The sequence below is a fragment of the Hesperophylax consimilis genome, chromosome 10 (genome assembly GCF_061612785.1).
Source record: "Hesperophylax consimilis isolate HC1 chromosome 10, BYU_Hcon_1.0, whole genome shotgun sequence".
NCBI lineage: Eukaryota > Metazoa > Arthropoda > Insecta > Trichoptera > Limnephilidae > Hesperophylax > Hesperophylax consimilis.
In genome coordinates, this window is record NC_142845.1 from 26,195,560 (window position 1) to 26,215,689 (window position 20,130).

The window sequence follows — 20,130 nt, forward strand, 5'->3', positions numbered from 1 at the left end:
CTTCGAAACTATTATTATTCTATTTTTTCATTGATAACGGGGTATTTTCACAAACTATAAATACCGTTGAAAAAAAGTTAATTTTTCTGACTATGATTATCGTACTAAAAATATGTAATTTTCATTCCTAATTATTTATTTCAAAAGCGATCTAAAACCGCACATTCTTCAACGGTTCCAACTGGCTACAACCTCATTATGACATAGAAAGCGCCAATGTCTGGTACATTTTGATACACAAGAGAAAATTTATTCTTCAGCATAAAAATACCTTAGCTTTCGTTCTTTTTATTCGACAGTCAAAAAAAAGTGAAATTACATTATGAAAACCTATAATACCGACCTAGAATAAATTGATTTATTTCACAGTTCGGTATTTTTTTAACTTACGACTACCGTTTTTAATACGCATTTAAATTTAAAAAAAAAACGAACTTCTGATCCAACTTTCTGACATTAAAAAACAACTTTTTGCATTTACGATTATGGAAAAATAGCTATTTTCTTCAATTTTAAATTAATATTTTACGGATTTAGTATAGCAGCCATCTGTCATGTTGATAGAACTAAAACCTATAATTAGTAATAAAATACTTTTCTTTTATCTTTAATTATTCAAACTAAGAATCTATTTTTCAAATAAGGTTTTTATGTTCTTAGGTTAACTATCCCAAAAAGAAATATTGTCTTTGTTAATTATGCTTATTATGTGTGGTAGTCTTAAGTAAAAATTTACCCAAATTTCAAACAGTATATAGTAAAATAATCAATAAAAAATATTGATTAGTGTTTCTATAATCAAAAGTATTAATTAGTAATTATATAGTCAAAATATTACTTAGTAATTATTTAATCAAAATATTGATTAGTAATTTTTTAATCAAAATAATTTAACCGGTCGGTGAATGAGTTGACATCGCGTTTGGGTCCCATCCAGACTTAGTGTGTTCAATCCCTCGACTGGCTAAGTCCTCCATCACAACACAAGCAACATTTTTCGCTTACTGTGGTGGTAGTAGGAGATTTTCAAATATTGTCAGGGTATTCGTAACTCGGAAATGTTTGTCTTAAAAAAATATATATTTAATTAAAATATTGAATACTATAATATAGTAGTTGAATAATTAATTACCTTTGTAGCATTTAGCCTCTAATTGCTTGCCAGTTGTGAGCATGACAAGATTTTAATTTCTGTATGAAAGGATTGTTATCCTTACTGTGCTGTGGTGCCTACCAGGATTCAAAAGTTTAACTCAACATTTTAGAACAAGTTTTTTCCAGTGATACTTATCACGGTGAATTTATTTTATTTTTATTATTGTTTGTATTTCATCAAAATATATCGTTTATTTATTGAGACTGTATACTTGCCTCCACGCTAGGAGTTCACCTTTTTTGTGGAGGACACTTTGCAAGGGTAATTGGATTCAGTATAGTGGAAGACTTTATAATAATACTAAATAAAATTCCCGGCATTGCCCATGCTTTAGTTATTTTAACTCAGATATAGACAGTAACCTTCTTCTTGTTTAGAAGGTCCAGTGTGCAAAATTTCTTCAGGCTTGATATAAAACTGTTGATATGCATAAAAATCAAATCCACCCCGCCCGCCCAGCGTCCAACCTCCCGCCACAGATACTCTTCTTTACATAAAGAGACTTGTGGATGTCTTTCTCGGGCGCCTATGACATCTTCCACCATTCATTACTGTATACCACAATGTTTCTGTTAACCACTCGTACATTACATCGACTGTAATTCGACTACGTATTCCCAATCTTCTTCTACCATTTAAACATCTCTAAACACTCCTGGCACTAATAACAAATTTTAAATTTTCATCGTTGTTGGTCGACTACTTTTCGAGGTTTTTGAAGCACTCACATAATCGGGCTGAATTTTTTATGTATAACAAAAGAACTTTCCAGATTATTCCCGAACATTCCACAACATTCCAGAATGTTTCGGGATGTTCTGGAATGTTGTGGAATGTTCTCGAATACTCTTGAATGTTCTGGATTGTTCTAGAAATTTCTATAGGGCCAAACTTTCAGCCCTTATACTTTCAAAAGCACGTCCTTCAGGTAAAAACCTCCTTCATGGATGGGGGATATAGGGCTACTACATCATATAACTCGCTAGATCGTTCCGGGACTCATTTCTGAGTTTTAGCGGCACGCACATTGTACACTTACTTTTATAATATATATTGATTATAAAAGATAATAATATTAAAACAGTTATGGAGTTGCAAACAAATAATTCACATTTATAACATGTTTCTCTTTAACTCTTTTTTAAGTTCCAAAAAAAGGTTATTTTTGAAGATAATATCTATACATTGGTAACCGGATAAATCATCACAATGATAATTCATCACATCTTTAAAAAGTTATATAAAGTCATGGAAAGTCACTAAACAAAAACTTTATTAACTGGGTTATGTAAGTTAAGTTAGGTAAGGTTAGGTTAAAAAAATTTCCTCGTTTCTAATGACTTTATATCACTTTTTAAAAGTGTGTTGAATTGTCACTGTGTTGAGTTATCATGGAACCGTCTACATGTGTTATGCCGAAACGGTCATTATATGAAATTCCCTCGATAGAAAAAAATCACCAAGTAAGTTCCGAAAATTATTCAAAACAATTTTTTTTCTGTTATTTGATATGTTGTAGACATGAAAAATTTCACAGTGTATCTTTAAATGCAACTAAAGCATTTGTCGCGAGATTTTTGCTCTCTTTCAAAGGAATCGTGTTTTATTAAATATTTTCACCATTTTCGTTAATTAATTATTATTTTTTTATATATATTAGCGCACTCCCTCTAACATTCGTATATACATATATCCTATATTGAAGTTAATTATTATTCAATATTATCATATTGAAGTCACCACATTATTGAGCGAATACATCTTAATACAAGTTTAGGTATGTTCAAAGGTATTAGGAACTAACACGAAAATTTTTGCCTCAACACAGGCTAGCCTAGTGAGGCGGTATTTGAGAAACATCTACTAACTGCACTTTTATTTTCTTTTCACCTTCATAATATTATATTTGTATTTTTCTGTTAATTTTATAACCTTAAAAATAAAAGTTACAAATCAATGTACACCATAATATGTATGTATAGTTGTAATGTGTAAACTTTCCTAAATAAAGATATTATTATTATTATTATTATCCTCTTCAAATCATCTTTTAACGCTTACTACGGGACTTTAAATAAAGTTTAGAAACATTTAATTTCTCCGTCAAGTTCGTCATCATTGCAATTTTTAACGTTTTTTATATTCGCGTTTACAACAATCGAAATAGACTTTGTTTACATGGAATTGCATATTAAAAATATTATGATTGTAACCTTTTCCACCTCTGAGAACTAAATCTCTTCAGTTTATCAATAGAGTTACTTATTACTGTTCTCATAGTCGCAAAGTAATATGTCGCAATAGAGTTACTCATGTTGAAGAATCAAACAGAATTTCTTTGTTCCAGGAAAACAACCCCCACCTCCCTCTCCACACCATCCTATTCATGCTGTACCCCTACACCGCCTTCCTCTCCAAAGAGATTATCAAGAACATCATCCCCATCCTGGAGACCTTTGACGTGAGTCCAGCCGGCTCCGAGAACTGCACCCTCGCCATCCGAAGCATCGTCCCCTCTGAGGCTACCTCCACGGCCACTGTGTCCTTTACCACCAATGGGATGGACAGCAGCGCGCAGGTTCCTTGCGGGAATGTCAAGAACCGTTTCCAAGAGGCGTTTGTGGAGAACGACTATCAGACGAGGGTTCTTGCGGAGCTGATGCATTCTCACGCGGTTTCCGATGTTTGCATTATAGGTAATATATCCATTATGTTTCGCTATTTTTTCAATTGCTGATTTATTCATCTGTTTACCCCAAGATATTTTATCTTTGGTTTACCCTGTAAATTTCATTGAGCTATCTCTACGGCGTCATAAAATTTGTTCAAAAGCATAATAAGAACAAAAAAACTGTTTAAAAGGGTGAGCTAAATAAAACTAAATAATATTTGTCATTAATTGTTTATTATTAAATTACTAAAAGTTTTCTAAATGTTGACCTTCATGCTCAATACAAACACCACATCTTTTAAATTGTTTCAGTTGCATGAACGCCACTCTGTTAGTTTTTATTGTGTCTTCTGTCTGTCTCAATTTTGTTCGTAATTCCGCTAAGTTTCTAATTTCTTTGGCGTAAACTAACTACCAGACGAACCCCAAGCCCCGCACCCCCTTATGCTCCATAATGTTGCTCCATGCTATTAAAAGGGTGAGCTAAATAAGCTTCTAGCACAAGGGAATGGGGGGCGTAGGGGCGTTTCTTCATCTGGGGTTATTACAAAAAATCGTAGAACATACATGGGGTGATTTGGGTACCCCTAGGGGTGCTCTACCTCTGGACTTCCGCTTGACACTATGTTTTGGGACACCCTGCATTTACAAAGCATGGTGATGACTGTAATAGATTAGCTTTGATTTGTGCAAAATCATTTACAAATCCTATTACCATTTCAGTCAATACAAGCTTACAATACAATTTCAGAAGTACTTTCCTTGCGTTAAATAATAAAAAAGTTTAAATATAAAATTGCCTTATAATATGATGTATAATCATCTCCTTTCGAAAAAACCACTAATTTATGAACCCCGTTTGGTTAAAGTAAAAAACTTGAACCATTGTGCTCTATGAGCCATATCCAACACGAAAGTGTTGCCATTTAAAGCCTTTTAAACGATTGCAGCCCCATCAATTTTTGTCTGCTATTAAATGGAAGACTGTACTGACATTTAATAGTAGACAATAATTTTATGTTTGGTTGGTAGGTACCTACCTACCCCAAGACTCCTACGCTTCTTTATGCAATGGTCTCAAGTCTGAACTCTTATAAATTAGTATAATAATAATATTTGATTGATTGTGTGTAGGTCCCAAGGGCTGCGGCAAGAGTCGCGTCGCCTCCTCGCTAGCCCACGCTCTGGGTTATCGTGCCGAGTCACTGGCACTCTACCGAGACATGCCGGCCCGCGAGCTGCTGCAGCGCCGCGCCACGCTGCCCGGCGGCGATACGGTGTGGCTGGCCGCACCCCTGGTAAAGGCGGCACAGGCCGGCAGATTGCTTCTGCTGGACGGTCTGCACAGGCTGCACCCTTCCGCTGGAGCCGTGCTTCACAGGTTGGAATATGTCACCCTATATTCGTTAGCAGTGGCGGCTTGAACTCACTAAAATGGGTAGTGCGCTAAAAATATTGCCAATCTATCCCTATGTCAGGTCAGGTAAATCTTCAGCGGTGAAGTATACTAGCAATTATTAATTTTGAAGCTTGTAGCGACCTACTGAAATGATCGGCATGCGAACTGTAAACTAAAGTGGTGCCATCTCACCGAAGAGTTTACGAGGCATTGGCGAGCTCCTTTCATGTTTCGGAGAAATTTCAATACTATGGTCGACATACACGCTCTCGCGTATAGTTAATTGATGTTCTCGAGTGATGTTTCTCCATTTGAGATATGGAATTTGCTCGCACCATGTGACTTACGACACGTGATACAAAGAAGGAAAATTCGAGTCGTTTGAATTTAACTTAATACTTTTATTGTATTCATTTTATTACTCTTATTTGCTTTGATTTTCGATGATTTTATTGTCGGTTGATAATTATTATTTTTAGATTGAATGAAATTTTGAGAGTGCGTTGCTCCAACGCTTCTTAGAGCTATCCGCTGTTCGTTAGGGTTTCTTCTTTTTTTCTTATGGTGGTGGGTCAGAGGGGAACATCTAGGTCTGCGAGCCAGTCTAGGGCCTCAGGAGTTGCCGGGGATTCGTTGACCATGTGATGGACTCGCCCTGGGATAAATTTTTTTTATTGTTGATTTATTATGGTGGGAAAGAAATTTTCAGTTGGTCTCACGACATAGGAGATTACCAGATGTTGGACAACTGATTTTAAAACAAGTGTTTAGATTTATTAGGGTAGAGAAAAAAAAAAAGGAACATGCACTGTATCGGCAGAGACCTCCGTGATGGTGGTTGATAATAGTAAGCCGAGCTAAAATGCTGGTGGGCCAACACGCCACTGGACTGGGGGTAGTCAAGTTTCATCCTTTGAACAAAGAGTTAGACATTTCACTGGAGGAGTAACAATTTATTGGTTTTGAGACGATTTAAAATTAATGTGACAGGTTCTAGGGCCATAATTGATGTGTTCCTTTAGTGCATTTCTGTCTTTTGAAAACAAAAAGCATTCAGAATTCAAAAGAACATAAATTAGAAATCGCATATGGTGATTTGGGGGGTTGGTTTGAGAAGGGGGAGTCTGGATTTGAAAGCGCGGGGAGACGGTCAAGGCAGTCAGCGTTGAAGGGCGGAAGAAGCAAGTCGATAGTCGTGGTTAAGGAGCGCGGGCGGGTAGTCAGTTTTGATAGTCAGGTTTTGAAAACGGTGGGAGACGGTCAGGAATAATCAGGATCGGTCAGCGTTTTAAGATAGTCGAGTTAGTAAAAAACTAGGAAGCGCGTCAACAAGAATTAATCGTCGGGACGCGAACACGGCTAAAATCATTTAGTGTAGAAGGTGCGGTTTTCTAACAGCATGAGTTTTCTGCATGTGACTGTGTTTGTTTTTTTTATAATTATTTGGATTGTTGACACTAAGATGTATCGGTAAGTCTATTATAATCTAATTATTAACACTTATTTCCTTAATGTAAACCAAATAATCCAATTGTATTTTGAAGTAAGGGTATTCAACTTGAGCACTATAGGTACCCGTTAGCGAAGGAGGTCATAAATTACGAGACCTGGCCATTAAAAAAAAGGGACGAAGAACGGTTACCCTGAAACCGCTTTAGATCATCCAACAATAGACATTGTTTATGAGTTTAAAATGATTTAATAATTCTCTAGTAGTTATATTTAGCGCCAAAATTTAAAGAACACAAACCATTGTATTTATGCAGTGTTTTTATAGTAACGGATAGAACGGTAAATTAAATCTTCAATGCCTGTTATTTGAAAATGAGTTGTCGTATCCTCCTTGGGAATTCAACTTATTCTATACGGAATTCATAAAATATATTTAATTAAATATAATTTATTCAAACATCACTCTTTTAATTCATTTTTGAATCGGAATAACGCAGCGGATCGAGGCTAGTCGCCGAGAGAGTGCATCTGTCTGGCATTCCTATTCTATCAAGCGAGATTTTAATTTTTCATGGGTTTGACGGGGACGAAGTATACGAATTTTCCGTAGGCTGTCCTATCTTACCAAAGCGACAAAAGCGAAGGGAACGAAATTTGTAATTTGGCTTGCCTAATAGGGACTCTTGTGTTAGCAAAGTCGATAACCCTGGATACCGAGAACGGGGAAAACATTACAGTGATGCCGTTGGACCAGGAGGTGAGGTATCAAAATGTTTTACATTCTGTTTGGTTCAAGACAATGAAAAAAAAATATATAAAAAGCTAGGGCTAACAGTTCAGTATTTTAAATACAAAACTGCGAAAAGTAGTGAATTTCTACAATAATAGTTGAGCTATACGTGAATTTATCACTAGGGTAAAAATCAGTTTATTTAAATTCCAAATAAAAATATACGACCGAAATTTTATGATGTTATCCAACCTCCGATAGGACATAGTGAGTAAAGGTATTACATTGTGGAGGGAGAAAATAGTTCCTTCAGTAATAGACCTAAACCAGCGCATTAGTTTATTTGCTTTAAATGCTAAATATCCGAAATAAAAATATCCGTGAATTTATCAGCAGGGAATAAATTAGATTATTTAAATTTTAAATAAAATTGTAAAACAAAATTTTGTATTGTCATCCAACCTCCGATAAGACATAGCTATTAAAGGTATTACATTGTGGAGGGAGAAAATAGTTTCTTCAAGTAGTAGACACAAACCCAGTTCATTCTAGAGGCTGATGTCCAACCTCCGATAAGGACTGAATTAACAGATAAAACTTTTTTTTTATGTTTCCTTATTCATTGAAATTATTTATTAAATGCATTTAGGATTTTGTCGACCACTATGCTAGGCACATGCCCGTGTTACTTTGGGGGTAGAAAACCAGGGACAACAAAAAAAAAAAAATCACTTATGATAACAGTTTTTTTTGAAGTTCAACTTTGAAATGAGACGGAAGGGAGAGTGCAATTTAAACAAAACATTTTAAAGTCAATAATAGAAGTACGGTGAGAAAGTTAAGACGGTTCTAAAATCTAAACAAAGATGTATTGTACTACTAGACCGGAGCCTCTTCCCGGGGGGGACAAAACCAAATAATAGCTTATTACGTAACTTATTATGAACTTGACCATTTATAAGTGGTCGACGGAACAGATTTATATTATCTTGAAATGTTAGAAAAAATTCAGTGAACAATAAAAGTGTGCACTGGTAGAGTATTTATGTTTCGTTACCTAACGGGTATTCTTCCGTGAGAAGAAGGCCGTGTCCTTGTGCAGTGAATATCTACAATAAATTGATTCAATTTTGATATAACCTAACTTGCTAATTGAATAAAGTGATGATGAGGACATTACGGCGTGAATCAGTGATTAAGTTTTGTGATTAAAACAATTAAATTCTTTTCAAATTAAACAAAAAATATGTACTACAATAATAAACGGAGGGATCAACATAATTTAATAATAAAAAAATAATCTAACTCATCTTAAGCACAGTTCGAATGTAAAATCGATCGGGGCCTTCAATTCAAAACGGTTGAATAATAATAGGATTCCTGAAACGTAATAGAAACACGAGTGTTAAGATTTTAATAAAAGTTGCGTATTGAAATAAAGGGTTCGATAAAAAAAAATATGTATACATATAAACATATTTATACCTAGGGTTTCCCTGATAATTTTCAGACTCCCCATCGAATCAACATTAATTACCTCGGTAGTGTCATCAACATTACTAAACCTTTCCCTGTCCCGATTTTCGACCAACGATTAAACTTCATAATTGGAGAATTAGATAGTTTCGCTGTAATAATATCACACAAATATTAGCAAGCCGAAATGGGTTTTTTTTCCTGCGCTATCGCGTGGACGAAGACGCCAGCGTGAACTGAGCGGATCAGCGCGGCATACTGAAGGCTTCACTCTTTCGCGGTTTTATGCAATGAAAAGGGGAATGACAGACAGGGTGAGAAGACATGAGTGACTCTGGGATGAAAAGAGCGTAATTCGCTGTTGAAGGCGTCTAGCTGAAGGTAACCTGCGAGGTTCCTGCAAGGTTATGTGGAAGAGATGTTCGCGCGATATTCCGTAGGAATAAACCCGTTAAAGTTCTATCAAATACTCCAATGGCGTCGACCTGGAACCTGATGTAAGCCAACGCAATCTTGGCTTAATTACAACAGATTCTAAGAGGTGAAGTGTAGGTCTGACAGCACGTGGAAGGAGGGCTTCATCAGACGAAACTTACATGACACATTTTCGCGTCAGCATCGTGATATGGGATGCAATTACTTTCCCCATTTAGAGACAGTAAAGTAGGTTCACAGAAGTGAATACGCTGGAACAGTATCTGGAAGTGTTGGGAAGTCTCAATTCGTTTTCCTTCAGGCGTGGTGGGTTCTGGTAGGTCACGGTACCTTTGAGAAGTGGGTCGCCAGCTATTAGAGTATAGCCTAAGACACGCTGAGGTCAATGTTTGAGTTCTGATCACCATTCACCGTTATTGTTTGGCTAATGTAAGACAGCGTAGTTTGAAAGAGATTTCATTTGTATAGTTTACCCCTTTTTCCTTCCCCTCCCCCTCCACACTTCTTTTTCCTATAATACGACATAGTTGTTCAACAAAACTCTTATCAAAATATTAGTAGCTACTACAATATTAGGTTCCTTGAGTTAGCTTTTCACGAAAGCGGCGCTATATAAATTATTCAATAATAATAATTATTATTATCAGGCGTCCTGTAAGGAGGAATAGGAAATAAGGCACACGGTTTTACGAGAAATAATTTATCAAATAAATTGGTAAAGAGATTATCCACTCTAATTAGACGGAACTGAATTACCGTAAAACATATAGGTACACTAATAGATTTTTCATATAGAAGGAGTCCTATTCACATGAATTAAAACATCAAAACAAATTACCCAACGCTTAAAAATGCGAAATAACTCTCAAGATCTCGGTTACTGTATGCTCAGTCATAAAACAATTAACAACGGCAGGAACACACAAAAAGTTAACAAAAGGGCCCCATAACGGACCTACCAGAGGTTTAACTGATAGCGTGCGGCCAAGGAAAAAAAAAAAAATAAGAACGTCAAGTGAGACAGGGGCGGATTGGGAAATCTTTCGTAGAAAAAAATATATATAAAAAAATAAAATAAAAAGTAAAAGGGATTAGGAATTTTAACAATTTTAGCAACAAGAACAGGGCAGTGGGGAGCAAGTGAAACCTAGGAAGGTTTGGAAAAAAAAAAGTATTATTGGCGAGTTCAAACGTGTTCTGCTGCTAAGTTGATGGAACAATAATAGCTGACAATAGCTTATCTCCGTATCTACTCCCACTATTATTTTTCCAGAAGGGAGCTGTGATGGACTCGCCCTGGGATAAATTTTTTTTATTGTTGATTTATTATGGTGGGAAAGAAATTTTCAGTTGGTCTCACGACATAGGAGATTACCAGATGTTGGACAACTGATTTTAAAACAAGTGTTTAGATTTATTAGGGTAGAGAAAAAAAAAAAGGAACATGCACTGTATCGGCAGAGACCTCCGTGATGGTGGTTGATAATAGTAAGCCGAGCTAAAATGCTGGTGGGCCAACACGCCACTGGACTGGGGGTAGTCAAGTTTCATCCTTTGAACAAAGAGTTAGACATTTCACTGGAGGAGTAACAATTTATTGGTTTTGAGACGATTTAAAATTAATGTGACAGGTTCTAGGGCCATAATTGATGTGTTCCTTTAGTGCATTTCTGTCTTTTGAAAACAAAAAGCATTCAGAATTCAAAAGAACATAAATTAGAAATCGCATATGGTGATTTGGGGGGTTGGTTTGAGAAGGGGGAGTCTGGATTTGAAAGCGCGGGGAGACGGTCAAGGCAGTCAGCGTTGAAGGGCGGAAGAAGCAAGTCGATAGTCGTGGTTAAGGAGCGCGGGCGGGTAGTCAGTTTTGATAGTCAGGTTTTGAAAACGGTGGGAGACGGTCAGGAATAATCAGGATCGGTCAGCGTTTTAAGATAGTCGAGTTAGTAAAAAACTAGGAAGCGCGTCAACAAGAATTAATCGTCGGGACGCGAACACGGCTAAAATCATTTAGTGTAGAAGGTGCGGTTTTCTAACAGCATGAGTTTTCTGCATGTGACTGTGTTTGTTTTTTTTATAATTATTTGGATTGTTGACACTAAGATGTATCGGTAAGTCTATTATAATCTAATTATTAACACTTATTTCCTTAATGTAAACCAAATAATCCAATTGTATTTTGAAGTAAGGGTATTCAACTTGAGCACTATAGGTACCCGTTAGCGAAGGAGGTCATAAATTACGAGACCTGGCCATTAAAAAAAAGGGACGAAGAACGGTTACCCTGAAACCGCTTTAGATCATCCAACAATAGACATTGTTTATGAGTTTAAAATGATTTAATAATTCTCTAGTAGTTATATTTAGCGCCAAAATTTAAAGAACACAAACCATTGTATTTATGCAGTGTTTTTATAGTAACGGATAGAACGGTAAATTAAATCTTCAATGCCTGTTATTTGAAAATGAGTTGTCGTATCCTCCTTGGGAATTCAACTTATTCTATACGGAATTCATAAAATATATTTAATTAAATATAATTTATTCAAACATCACTCTTTTAATTCATTTTTGAATCGGAATAACGCAGCGGATCGAGGCTAGTCGCCGAGAGAGTGCATCTGTCTGGCATTCCTATTCTATCAAGCGAGATTTTAATTTTTCATGGGTTTGACGGGGACGAAGTATACGAATTTTCCGTAGGCTGTCCTATCTTACCAAAGCGACAAAAGCGAAGGGAACGAAATTTGTAATTTGGCTTGCCTAATAGGGACTCTTGTGTTAGCAAAGTCGATAACCCTGGATACCGATATAACGTCTATTTTAGTATAGCAGCGCCGGCTTTTTCCCCTGCTATTGGTGTGGTTGAGTTATTCCCGTACAAGCACCGGTTTCTGTCGAAGGTGTTGGCGGACCAACCTTAGATAGTCACCTGGAATAGACCTCTGTTTCGAGTATTTTCAGCTGGTGAGAGGACGCTTTCACTGAGTTCAGATCGAAGGGAACGAAAATTGCTAGTGGGCTTTCCTACTTGAGTTAGCTGGTAGACGAAGGAACAAAGCGGATAAGGGCTATGCTATTCTTGGCTGGCGTGTGAGGAGGATTTTCTCGCTGACAGAACGAAGGGATCGTGACGAATATGAAGTTGTCTCGGCGATTTCTGACGTCCTTCCTGTCAAATCCAATAAGTACTTACCCCACTATAGGAGGAGAAGTCATCCAGAATTAGGTTGGAAATTGACTCCGACTGAAACCGTTTGAGCTGACGGAGATCGGATGATTTCAGATTCACGACCTGATGATTCCAGTATCCCTGATCCTTAGCGCCGGAAGTCGAGGATATCAATTTCTACCATTCTTTGATATTTGAAGCGAACGGAGGGTAACAAACGATAGAGCGAATGACCATGACTTTGAAGTGGGGTAAAATCTCCCGTCTAGGAAACATTCGTTATGTCGGATGGACGCCCCGTTCAAATTAAATATTGACATGACTATTTTGAGTGTGGACGAAAGACTTGAAGTATGTTCTGTATTGTACATATGATAAATATGTGTCATTACCTCTACTGGAACGGGAAGCTGTATAGACTGGAGCCAGGAGCTATTTGGAGTAGCGTGACTGCAGAGGCGAAGTCGAACAAACTGAAGCTGAATTCATCATTATCCTTACGAGCGTAAACCAGAGGGGTGTTCACGGGACTCCCGAACTCCTGACGTTGCTGATGCAAACCACTTCAGTATATGTTTATGTTTGAGGTTAGTAGAGTGGACTCCTAATTTTCGGCATGCTGGCGAAGCTCAACTCATCATCGATTTGGGGGAGGTTGACGCGACCTAAACCTCGCGCTACCCACGTGACCCATATGGTTCCTGACACCAGGCTATCATGCCACCGGACCGGAGCAGTCCCTTGTACCTAACGGTATAAGATGAATCTTCATCATTCATCATCAACATCAACATCAACAGCTACCACCAAGGACCCACATTCCACCTTCATCACCCTCCGGCAGGAGGCAAAACATGTCATTATCTCATCTGTCGCTGAGCGATATTCAATTCATTTCTGGAGGTGTTGGGATTGGACCATCAACTTGGCTGCTCTCGAGCTGGTCACGTTGATGGGTGGGATTTGGACGGAGACCAATCGAAAGCAACACATGTTTTGTCTCTAGCTATTCCCGAAAATACCTACTCATAGAAATAACTCACAAAACTAACAATCCATAGTCAAATCATTAACTTAGAATCTTGTGCATCTTGAATTGAATTGTCTATAGTGAATTTTATGTACTTAATTTGTAATTAATTGTCTCATTATATTAGCACATTATCAACTGCAGCAACCGGAAACGTTTGGGCGAGCAAACAAGGTAGGAAAAGGTAGTTAAAATCAGGGTAGTCGGTCATTGTCTTATTTTCAAACCATACAGAATGTAACACGCCTCATCTAAAAAGAACCAAAGTTACCACAACCAATTAACAGGATCCTTCAATGAATTAATCCCTGTCGAAACAAAAAATTGACACAACGTGACATATTAATTCGTTAAGATTGAAGGGTTGATAAACCGCGAGAAGAGCCAAATCAAACGAGCAAAATGTTAATCCGTTAGTAAGAAAATAGGGGGGACGGGGAAAACATTACAACCACATGTTTGGTGGTCTGCACCTCACCGCCGACTTATCCTGTTGACGGAGGACCAAGGTTTACAAGGTAGTGAGAACCCAGACTGTCTCTCAGTGAGGTTGGATATGAGACGGGCATTTCTCACATCATCCGATTGCCACTTAAATTTCCACCTTAATTATTTAAACAGAATCGTGTCAAAGTTTTATTAATTGAAGTTAGAATATTTCACCATTTTATCCGTTGAATCTAGATATCTGTCATATTTTAGTTTAAATGATTCTTTATAAGTTTAAATGAATGTTTTGTTATCTGTTTCTAGATTGGTGCACGACCGTGAAGTTCAATTATACGATGGCACGAGACTCCTCCGCCATGACCGATACGAGGATCTGCTTAAAACTGGCCTCACTGAGCAGCAACTGACTGACTGTGGAGTGCTGAAGATACACCCGGCCTTTAGGTACCTACCTACATCAAATAGAATAAATAAATTAAAAATCTATGACCAACATACTTTTATTTGTAAATTTTAAAACCATGTGTCAATTTACAATTTTCTGAAGAATAAATTCTGATAACATATTTTTTTCAGAATAATAGCCCTAGCAGAACCTCCTTCTACTGGTCACGGCCCTGGCTGGCTTACTCCAGAACTGCTCAGTGTCTTTGCATTCCACAATATGCGGAACTTTACCAAGGCAGAGGAATCTTACTTAATTAAATCTCTGGTAATATACTATTTTTTTTATATACATAATATGCAAATAACATTATCTTGTGATTCTGATATGAAACAGACCTTAACTAGCAGAAAAGTGTTGGTTATTATGTGAAACTTTTATAATTTTACAGCACGGCGAAATATCTCAACCCCTTGCATCAATCATCGATTTGGCTCACGTCCTCCGAACATCGCAAGACTCTACCCTCAACAACCTTTCAGCATCTTTATCTACGAGACAACTCCTACGCATCTCCAACCGCATGGCCAAATACACTTCTGCATCAGCTTATGACACAGTACAAAGAACCTTCCTCGCCAAATTCTTACCAAACTTGGCCAGAAATGCACTAGAAGAAGTTTGCAAGAAACTATCAATCGTCCCAGCGGAACAAAAACGATCAATTTTTGGAACAAAACCTCACAAAGTCGATATGACCTGTAACGTTAATAATGGTATCTTAACCATCGGCAAAACTAGCGTACCAATTTACAAAACCAACGCAATCACGAAAGTACCAGATATTTTATTCTATAACGTGCCTCAACATATAGAGTTGCTAGAATGGCTGCTCCAAGATTTCATTTTAGGAAACCATTTATTGCTGGTCGGTAATCAAGGCGTTGGAAAGAATAAAATAGCCGATAGATTGCTACAATTGCTTAACAGGCCTAGAGAATACATACAACTGCACAGAGATACGACAGTTCAATCTTTGACAGTTCAACCGACCGTGAAAGATGGTCTCGTAGTTTACGAGGATTCTCCGTTAGTAAATGCTGTGAAGTTCGGTCATGTTTTGGTGGTGGATGAGGCTGATAAGGCCCCAACTCATGTGACCTGCATTTTGAAGACCCTCGTTGAAAGCGGGGAAATGATTCTCAGTGATGGACGAAGGATAGTGCCTAAACATTTGGTGGAGTCGTCGTCTTATGAAGATAATGTGTTGATCCCAATGCATGAGGACTTTAGAATGATCGTTTTGGCTAATAGGCCCGGGTTCCCTTTCTTGGGAAATGATTTCTTTGCAGCCTTAGGTTAGTTTGAAATACAATACATATTTTTCTAACTCATATTAAAATAAAATTACTATTAAACCCAACAAAACCTGAACATGAGGATCTCACGTAAGACATTTTGACTTCAGCATTTTAAATCATAAAATCGTTATTATATTGATGTATTTTTACATTTATCTTTAGGATAGTAGGTTTAGAAGACACAATATTTGAACCCAAAAAAATAATATATAGGCTATCTTTAGTACATTTCAAACTCTTTGTTGATTTTATAACTCCCACGGCAACAGCACGGCAATGATTTGGCAGTTTTGTAATTTATTTACTCATTTTCAACATTTCTTTCTTACACACTATTATTTAGTGTGTAAAAAAGAGCTGCAACATTATTATGGTAAAGAACATACGTTTATGTTTTTTTTTGTACCATTGCCGTGCCGTAGCCATAAGAAATATGAAAGCGCCCGTTTTCAACCAAAATTGGGGATACAATATTGTAACTCTAAGCCATCCAAATTAGATAATTTCTTTAATTCACTTTTAAGGGAACCAAAAAAGTACGTATGATTCTTAGGTATGGGTATTACTGTATATTTTTCATTAATATTTATTGAACTGTATTAATTTTTAGGTGATCTTTTCTCTTGCCACGCTGTTGACAATCCATCTATCGAATCGGAGCTATCTTTGCTGCGTCAGTATGGCCCCGACGTTCCTCAAGAAACAGCTGATAAGTTGGTTCGAGCCTTCGCTACCCTGAGGTCCATGGCTGATCAGGGTCTGGTGACTTACCCATACTCCACAAGGGAGGTGGTCAACATAGTCAAACATTTACAGGTAAATAATCTTATGTATATTATTGATAAACTTGTTATTAAGAGTATACTTAACATAATTCATAATCTGCTCTTTCATAGATAAGTTTTGTCCATTTGAAAAGTCAATTCTTTCAAGAAAAGCATACAAATACAATATTGGATTGAATCATCGGTACAATATTATATTAGTATGCCTTTCTCAAAAGAATTGACTTTTTAAATGGACAAAACTATTTATTCTATCATATAATTTATATTCAAAAAATTCTACTTAATATTGTAAAGCGATAACTTGCAAAAATCGTATTTTAATAAAATAAAATAATTAACGCCATGCGTGAACGCATAGATTATAACGAGCTTCGCGTTTAACCTTAATAATGAACTGCGGTCTAAAAAACTAAAATCCATGTTAAATTGTATTTGTTTGCAAAAGGTGTCAAAAAATATATTTTATCCCAATAACCATGTTAATAATTTTACATGTTTGGTAATCTTGACTTATAATCATGATTTAACCCTTGGTGTGGAAAAGCTATATTTTCGCCGTCCACCAACTGATTCTATTTTCCTAATAACTTGTTTGTTTTTTGCAAAGCAATGTTTTTGTAAATTTTACTGTCTACCAGATAATGTGCTGATATATCTGTAAAAATAGTATTTAATCTACCATAATTAGTTTCTCTAGAATAGGTAGTTATGTTCGAAGACATGATTTTTTTAACATATCCTTTTCTTTACCAATTGAGTTCTTTCCGAGAGGTAGTCATCAAACCATGCGAGTGGAATGCTTCTCACACCCATCATTTCTAATTTCCTTAATAGAATTTTTTGTGAAATTGAGTCAAACGGATAAGTCGTCACTCGAGAGGTTAATCATGATTTCTGGCTAGCCAAGTAATGGGACTTTTTATTACTTGAAGTTGGGCCGAACTATCCAATAAATGCTAATACATTCCTCGCTGCATTATTGAGGGTAGATGTAATTAACCCATCCTAGCAAAAAAAAATACAGAAAATATGTTAATTTAATAAATTTATAATTTAGGCACAAATTGCAAATTTCTCTCAAAAAAAAAAAAACAAATCATATGGTCTCATGGAAATCGTTGTCTCCCTTACTGTAATTGTTAGGAACAAGAACTAAACGGTGTTAAAAAGAGAAAACACCAAGATTTACATTCAGAAATAGAAGTTAACCATAGAATAGTTAAAATTACACCTTTATCAAACCAAAGGTTTCAACCGCAATTTATAAAAATTTATGAAATATTTTTCTAATTATTTTTATATGAAATGACAAAAAGTGAGGTTGCTATAATGTTTAGAATAATCTGTATATTAAAATATGTGTTTTTTGTTGTTGTTATCAGTAGTTTTGGTTCAATGTTTAGATGAAAAAACCTAAGGCGAGCCATTTTTAAAACATTTTTTTATGTAAACATTCAAAATTTGAAAGTGTATTTTATCACCTTTCAAAAACATTTTTTTAGTTTTCGGATACATTCAGAAATATCCCATTTATTTGGATTTTATTGAGAAGCGGAAATACACACAAATTCACCGACTTTCTGACAACTTCTTTAAGAAAAATAAAACGGACAATATATCAGAGGCCTGAAGAGTTAATGATAAAAAATATAATGTTTATTTTAGAAATATCCCGATGAAGATTTGGGCAGTGCAATCAGCAACGTGTTTGACTTTGACAAGTACAGCGCGGAGGTGGGAGAGACCCTCGTGAGGGTACTGAAGGAGAGTGGCTTGCCCGCTGCTGGAATCCTTCAAGTCAAGGACCCCCTTGCCAGCAAGATACTGCAGATGACCATCAACAGGAAAAGTGGGTAGGTAACAAAACAAAACGTGCGGTTTTGCCATCGAATTAATGTAGAAATTAAAAAAAATGGAATTTTTTTTATAATTTTACTATGTCAACACCGACTAATGATAACAAATAAATTTTAGAATATTCAGAGGTGAGGTAATGTATATTTTAATTCTTTTTAAATTCAGATGTGGTTCTAATAAAGATTTTGACGAAGCTACATTTATTTCACAGATTGGACGTGTCGAGTCCAAAGCACGGGAAAGTAGACCCTAAGGGGGACCCCCATGTGGGGGGCAACACCTGGGCCGGAGGTACCGGGGGGCGAGACACCGCAGGGCTCGGGGGCAAAGGAGGCCCCTACCGCCTTGACGCTGGGCATGCGGTGCACCAGGTTTGTTGTATTATCAAAAAAATATATATATTTCTTACTAGCTGACTTGTACCCGGCCGGTATATAAACCTTCAGGAAGAAATTCTCTAAATGATAGTGAAAACCCAATCAAAATCCGTTGTGTAGTTTAGAAGAACTAAGCACACACACACACACAAACGTGGATAGCTACTTTGTTTTATAATATTTAGAGATAATATTATAAATCTTGTTGTTTGTCTGGGTTTGCTAATCCCAGGAATTATTAACTCCATATACGTAGTGCCGCCGGCTACATTTGCAGTCCGGTGAAATAATGACTACCTTGAGGTGCACTGCAGTGTGCAGTGTGTAGAACAGGTTTTAGAAGTTGAACGTATTTCATTATTGTCTATGAAAATTCTAAAGTAAAAATGTTGATACTACAAAGTGTATCTATTATTTCAAATATAATTTTCAGTATTATATTTGGCTTTGAGATATTTACTAAATTTTACCCTTCCTACATGGATTAAAAGTCCATACACAAGGCTGTCCAATACAATATAATACGTCATAAATGAACAAGTAATCAAATATCACAATAAGTATTAATTTATTATATTTAAATATTGCAGACAATATTAGTGATTTCTAAACGAAAATCTGAAACAGAAAAATCAGAAAAGGAAACGGTCACATCTGGGACTCGAACCCAGGACCCTTGTCTTTCCGGGACAGTGCTCTACCGACTGAGCTAATGGGACCCTATTCCCTATTCTATAATGGGACCCTATTCGAGTCCCAGATGTGACCGTTTCCTTTTCTGATTTTTCTGTTTCAGATTTTCGTTTAGAAATCACTAATATTGTCTGCAATATTTAAATATTACAATTTGAGGTTTTACTCAATAAAGTTATTCCGAAAAATAAATTTACTATATTGTTTTATCTCATTCCAGTTATCTGATGCAGAGAAAGATGATATACCGGAGCACATAAAGAAGGCTGCGCGTGAAATGAACAGACGCACCTTTGAAGAACGACTAAAGGAAATCAGAATGAGCGAATATGATGCCTCGTTGTATGAACAATTCCTTGGGGCTGTGAGAACACAGGTTTGTTATATTATACATATACATTACATCTTCGTACAAACTTATTCTCTGCGTTTAACAGGGACCGTTCAAATATCACAAATAAAAATTGTGCTGATTTTCGATTTGATAAAATGATACGAGAATTTGAAACAACTAACTTTAGTGAAATTCATCATCGTCCTGCAATGTCTTCAATTTATTTTACTGCTTTGAATAGGAAACGAGTAAATCTAATCATTTTAAAGATATTTATATTTTATTATTATTATTTACTAAAGCGGAGGCGGTCTATAAATAGTTCCCGTGAGCACTCAAGCCATCGGCCCATTGTGCTATTTCT

The 20,130-nt window shown here is 36.4% G+C and overlaps 1 protein-coding gene across 1 annotated transcript in view; it reads left to right on the plus strand.

Moving 5' to 3' along the window:
* Positions 1 to 20,130, plus strand: part of c12.2 (von Willebrand factor A domain-containing protein c12.2) — a 95,406-nt gene that overhangs the window by 55,285 nt on the left and 19,991 nt on the right. The window contains exons 7-15 of the mRNA XM_089636769.1: positions 3,504 to 3,852; positions 4,962 to 5,208; positions 14,275 to 14,415; positions 14,548 to 14,683; positions 14,808 to 15,714; positions 16,328 to 16,533; positions 18,171 to 18,358; positions 18,574 to 18,733; positions 19,653 to 19,808. Of these exons, the coding sequence (XP_089492895.1) occupies positions 3,504 to 3,852; positions 4,962 to 5,208; positions 14,275 to 14,415; positions 14,548 to 14,683; positions 14,808 to 15,714; positions 16,328 to 16,533; positions 18,171 to 18,358; positions 18,574 to 18,733; positions 19,653 to 19,808 (2,490 nt within the window). The remainder of the gene's footprint in view (positions 1 to 3,503; positions 3,853 to 4,961; positions 5,209 to 14,274; positions 14,416 to 14,547; positions 14,684 to 14,807; positions 15,715 to 16,327; positions 16,534 to 18,170; positions 18,359 to 18,573; positions 18,734 to 19,652; positions 19,809 to 20,130) is intronic.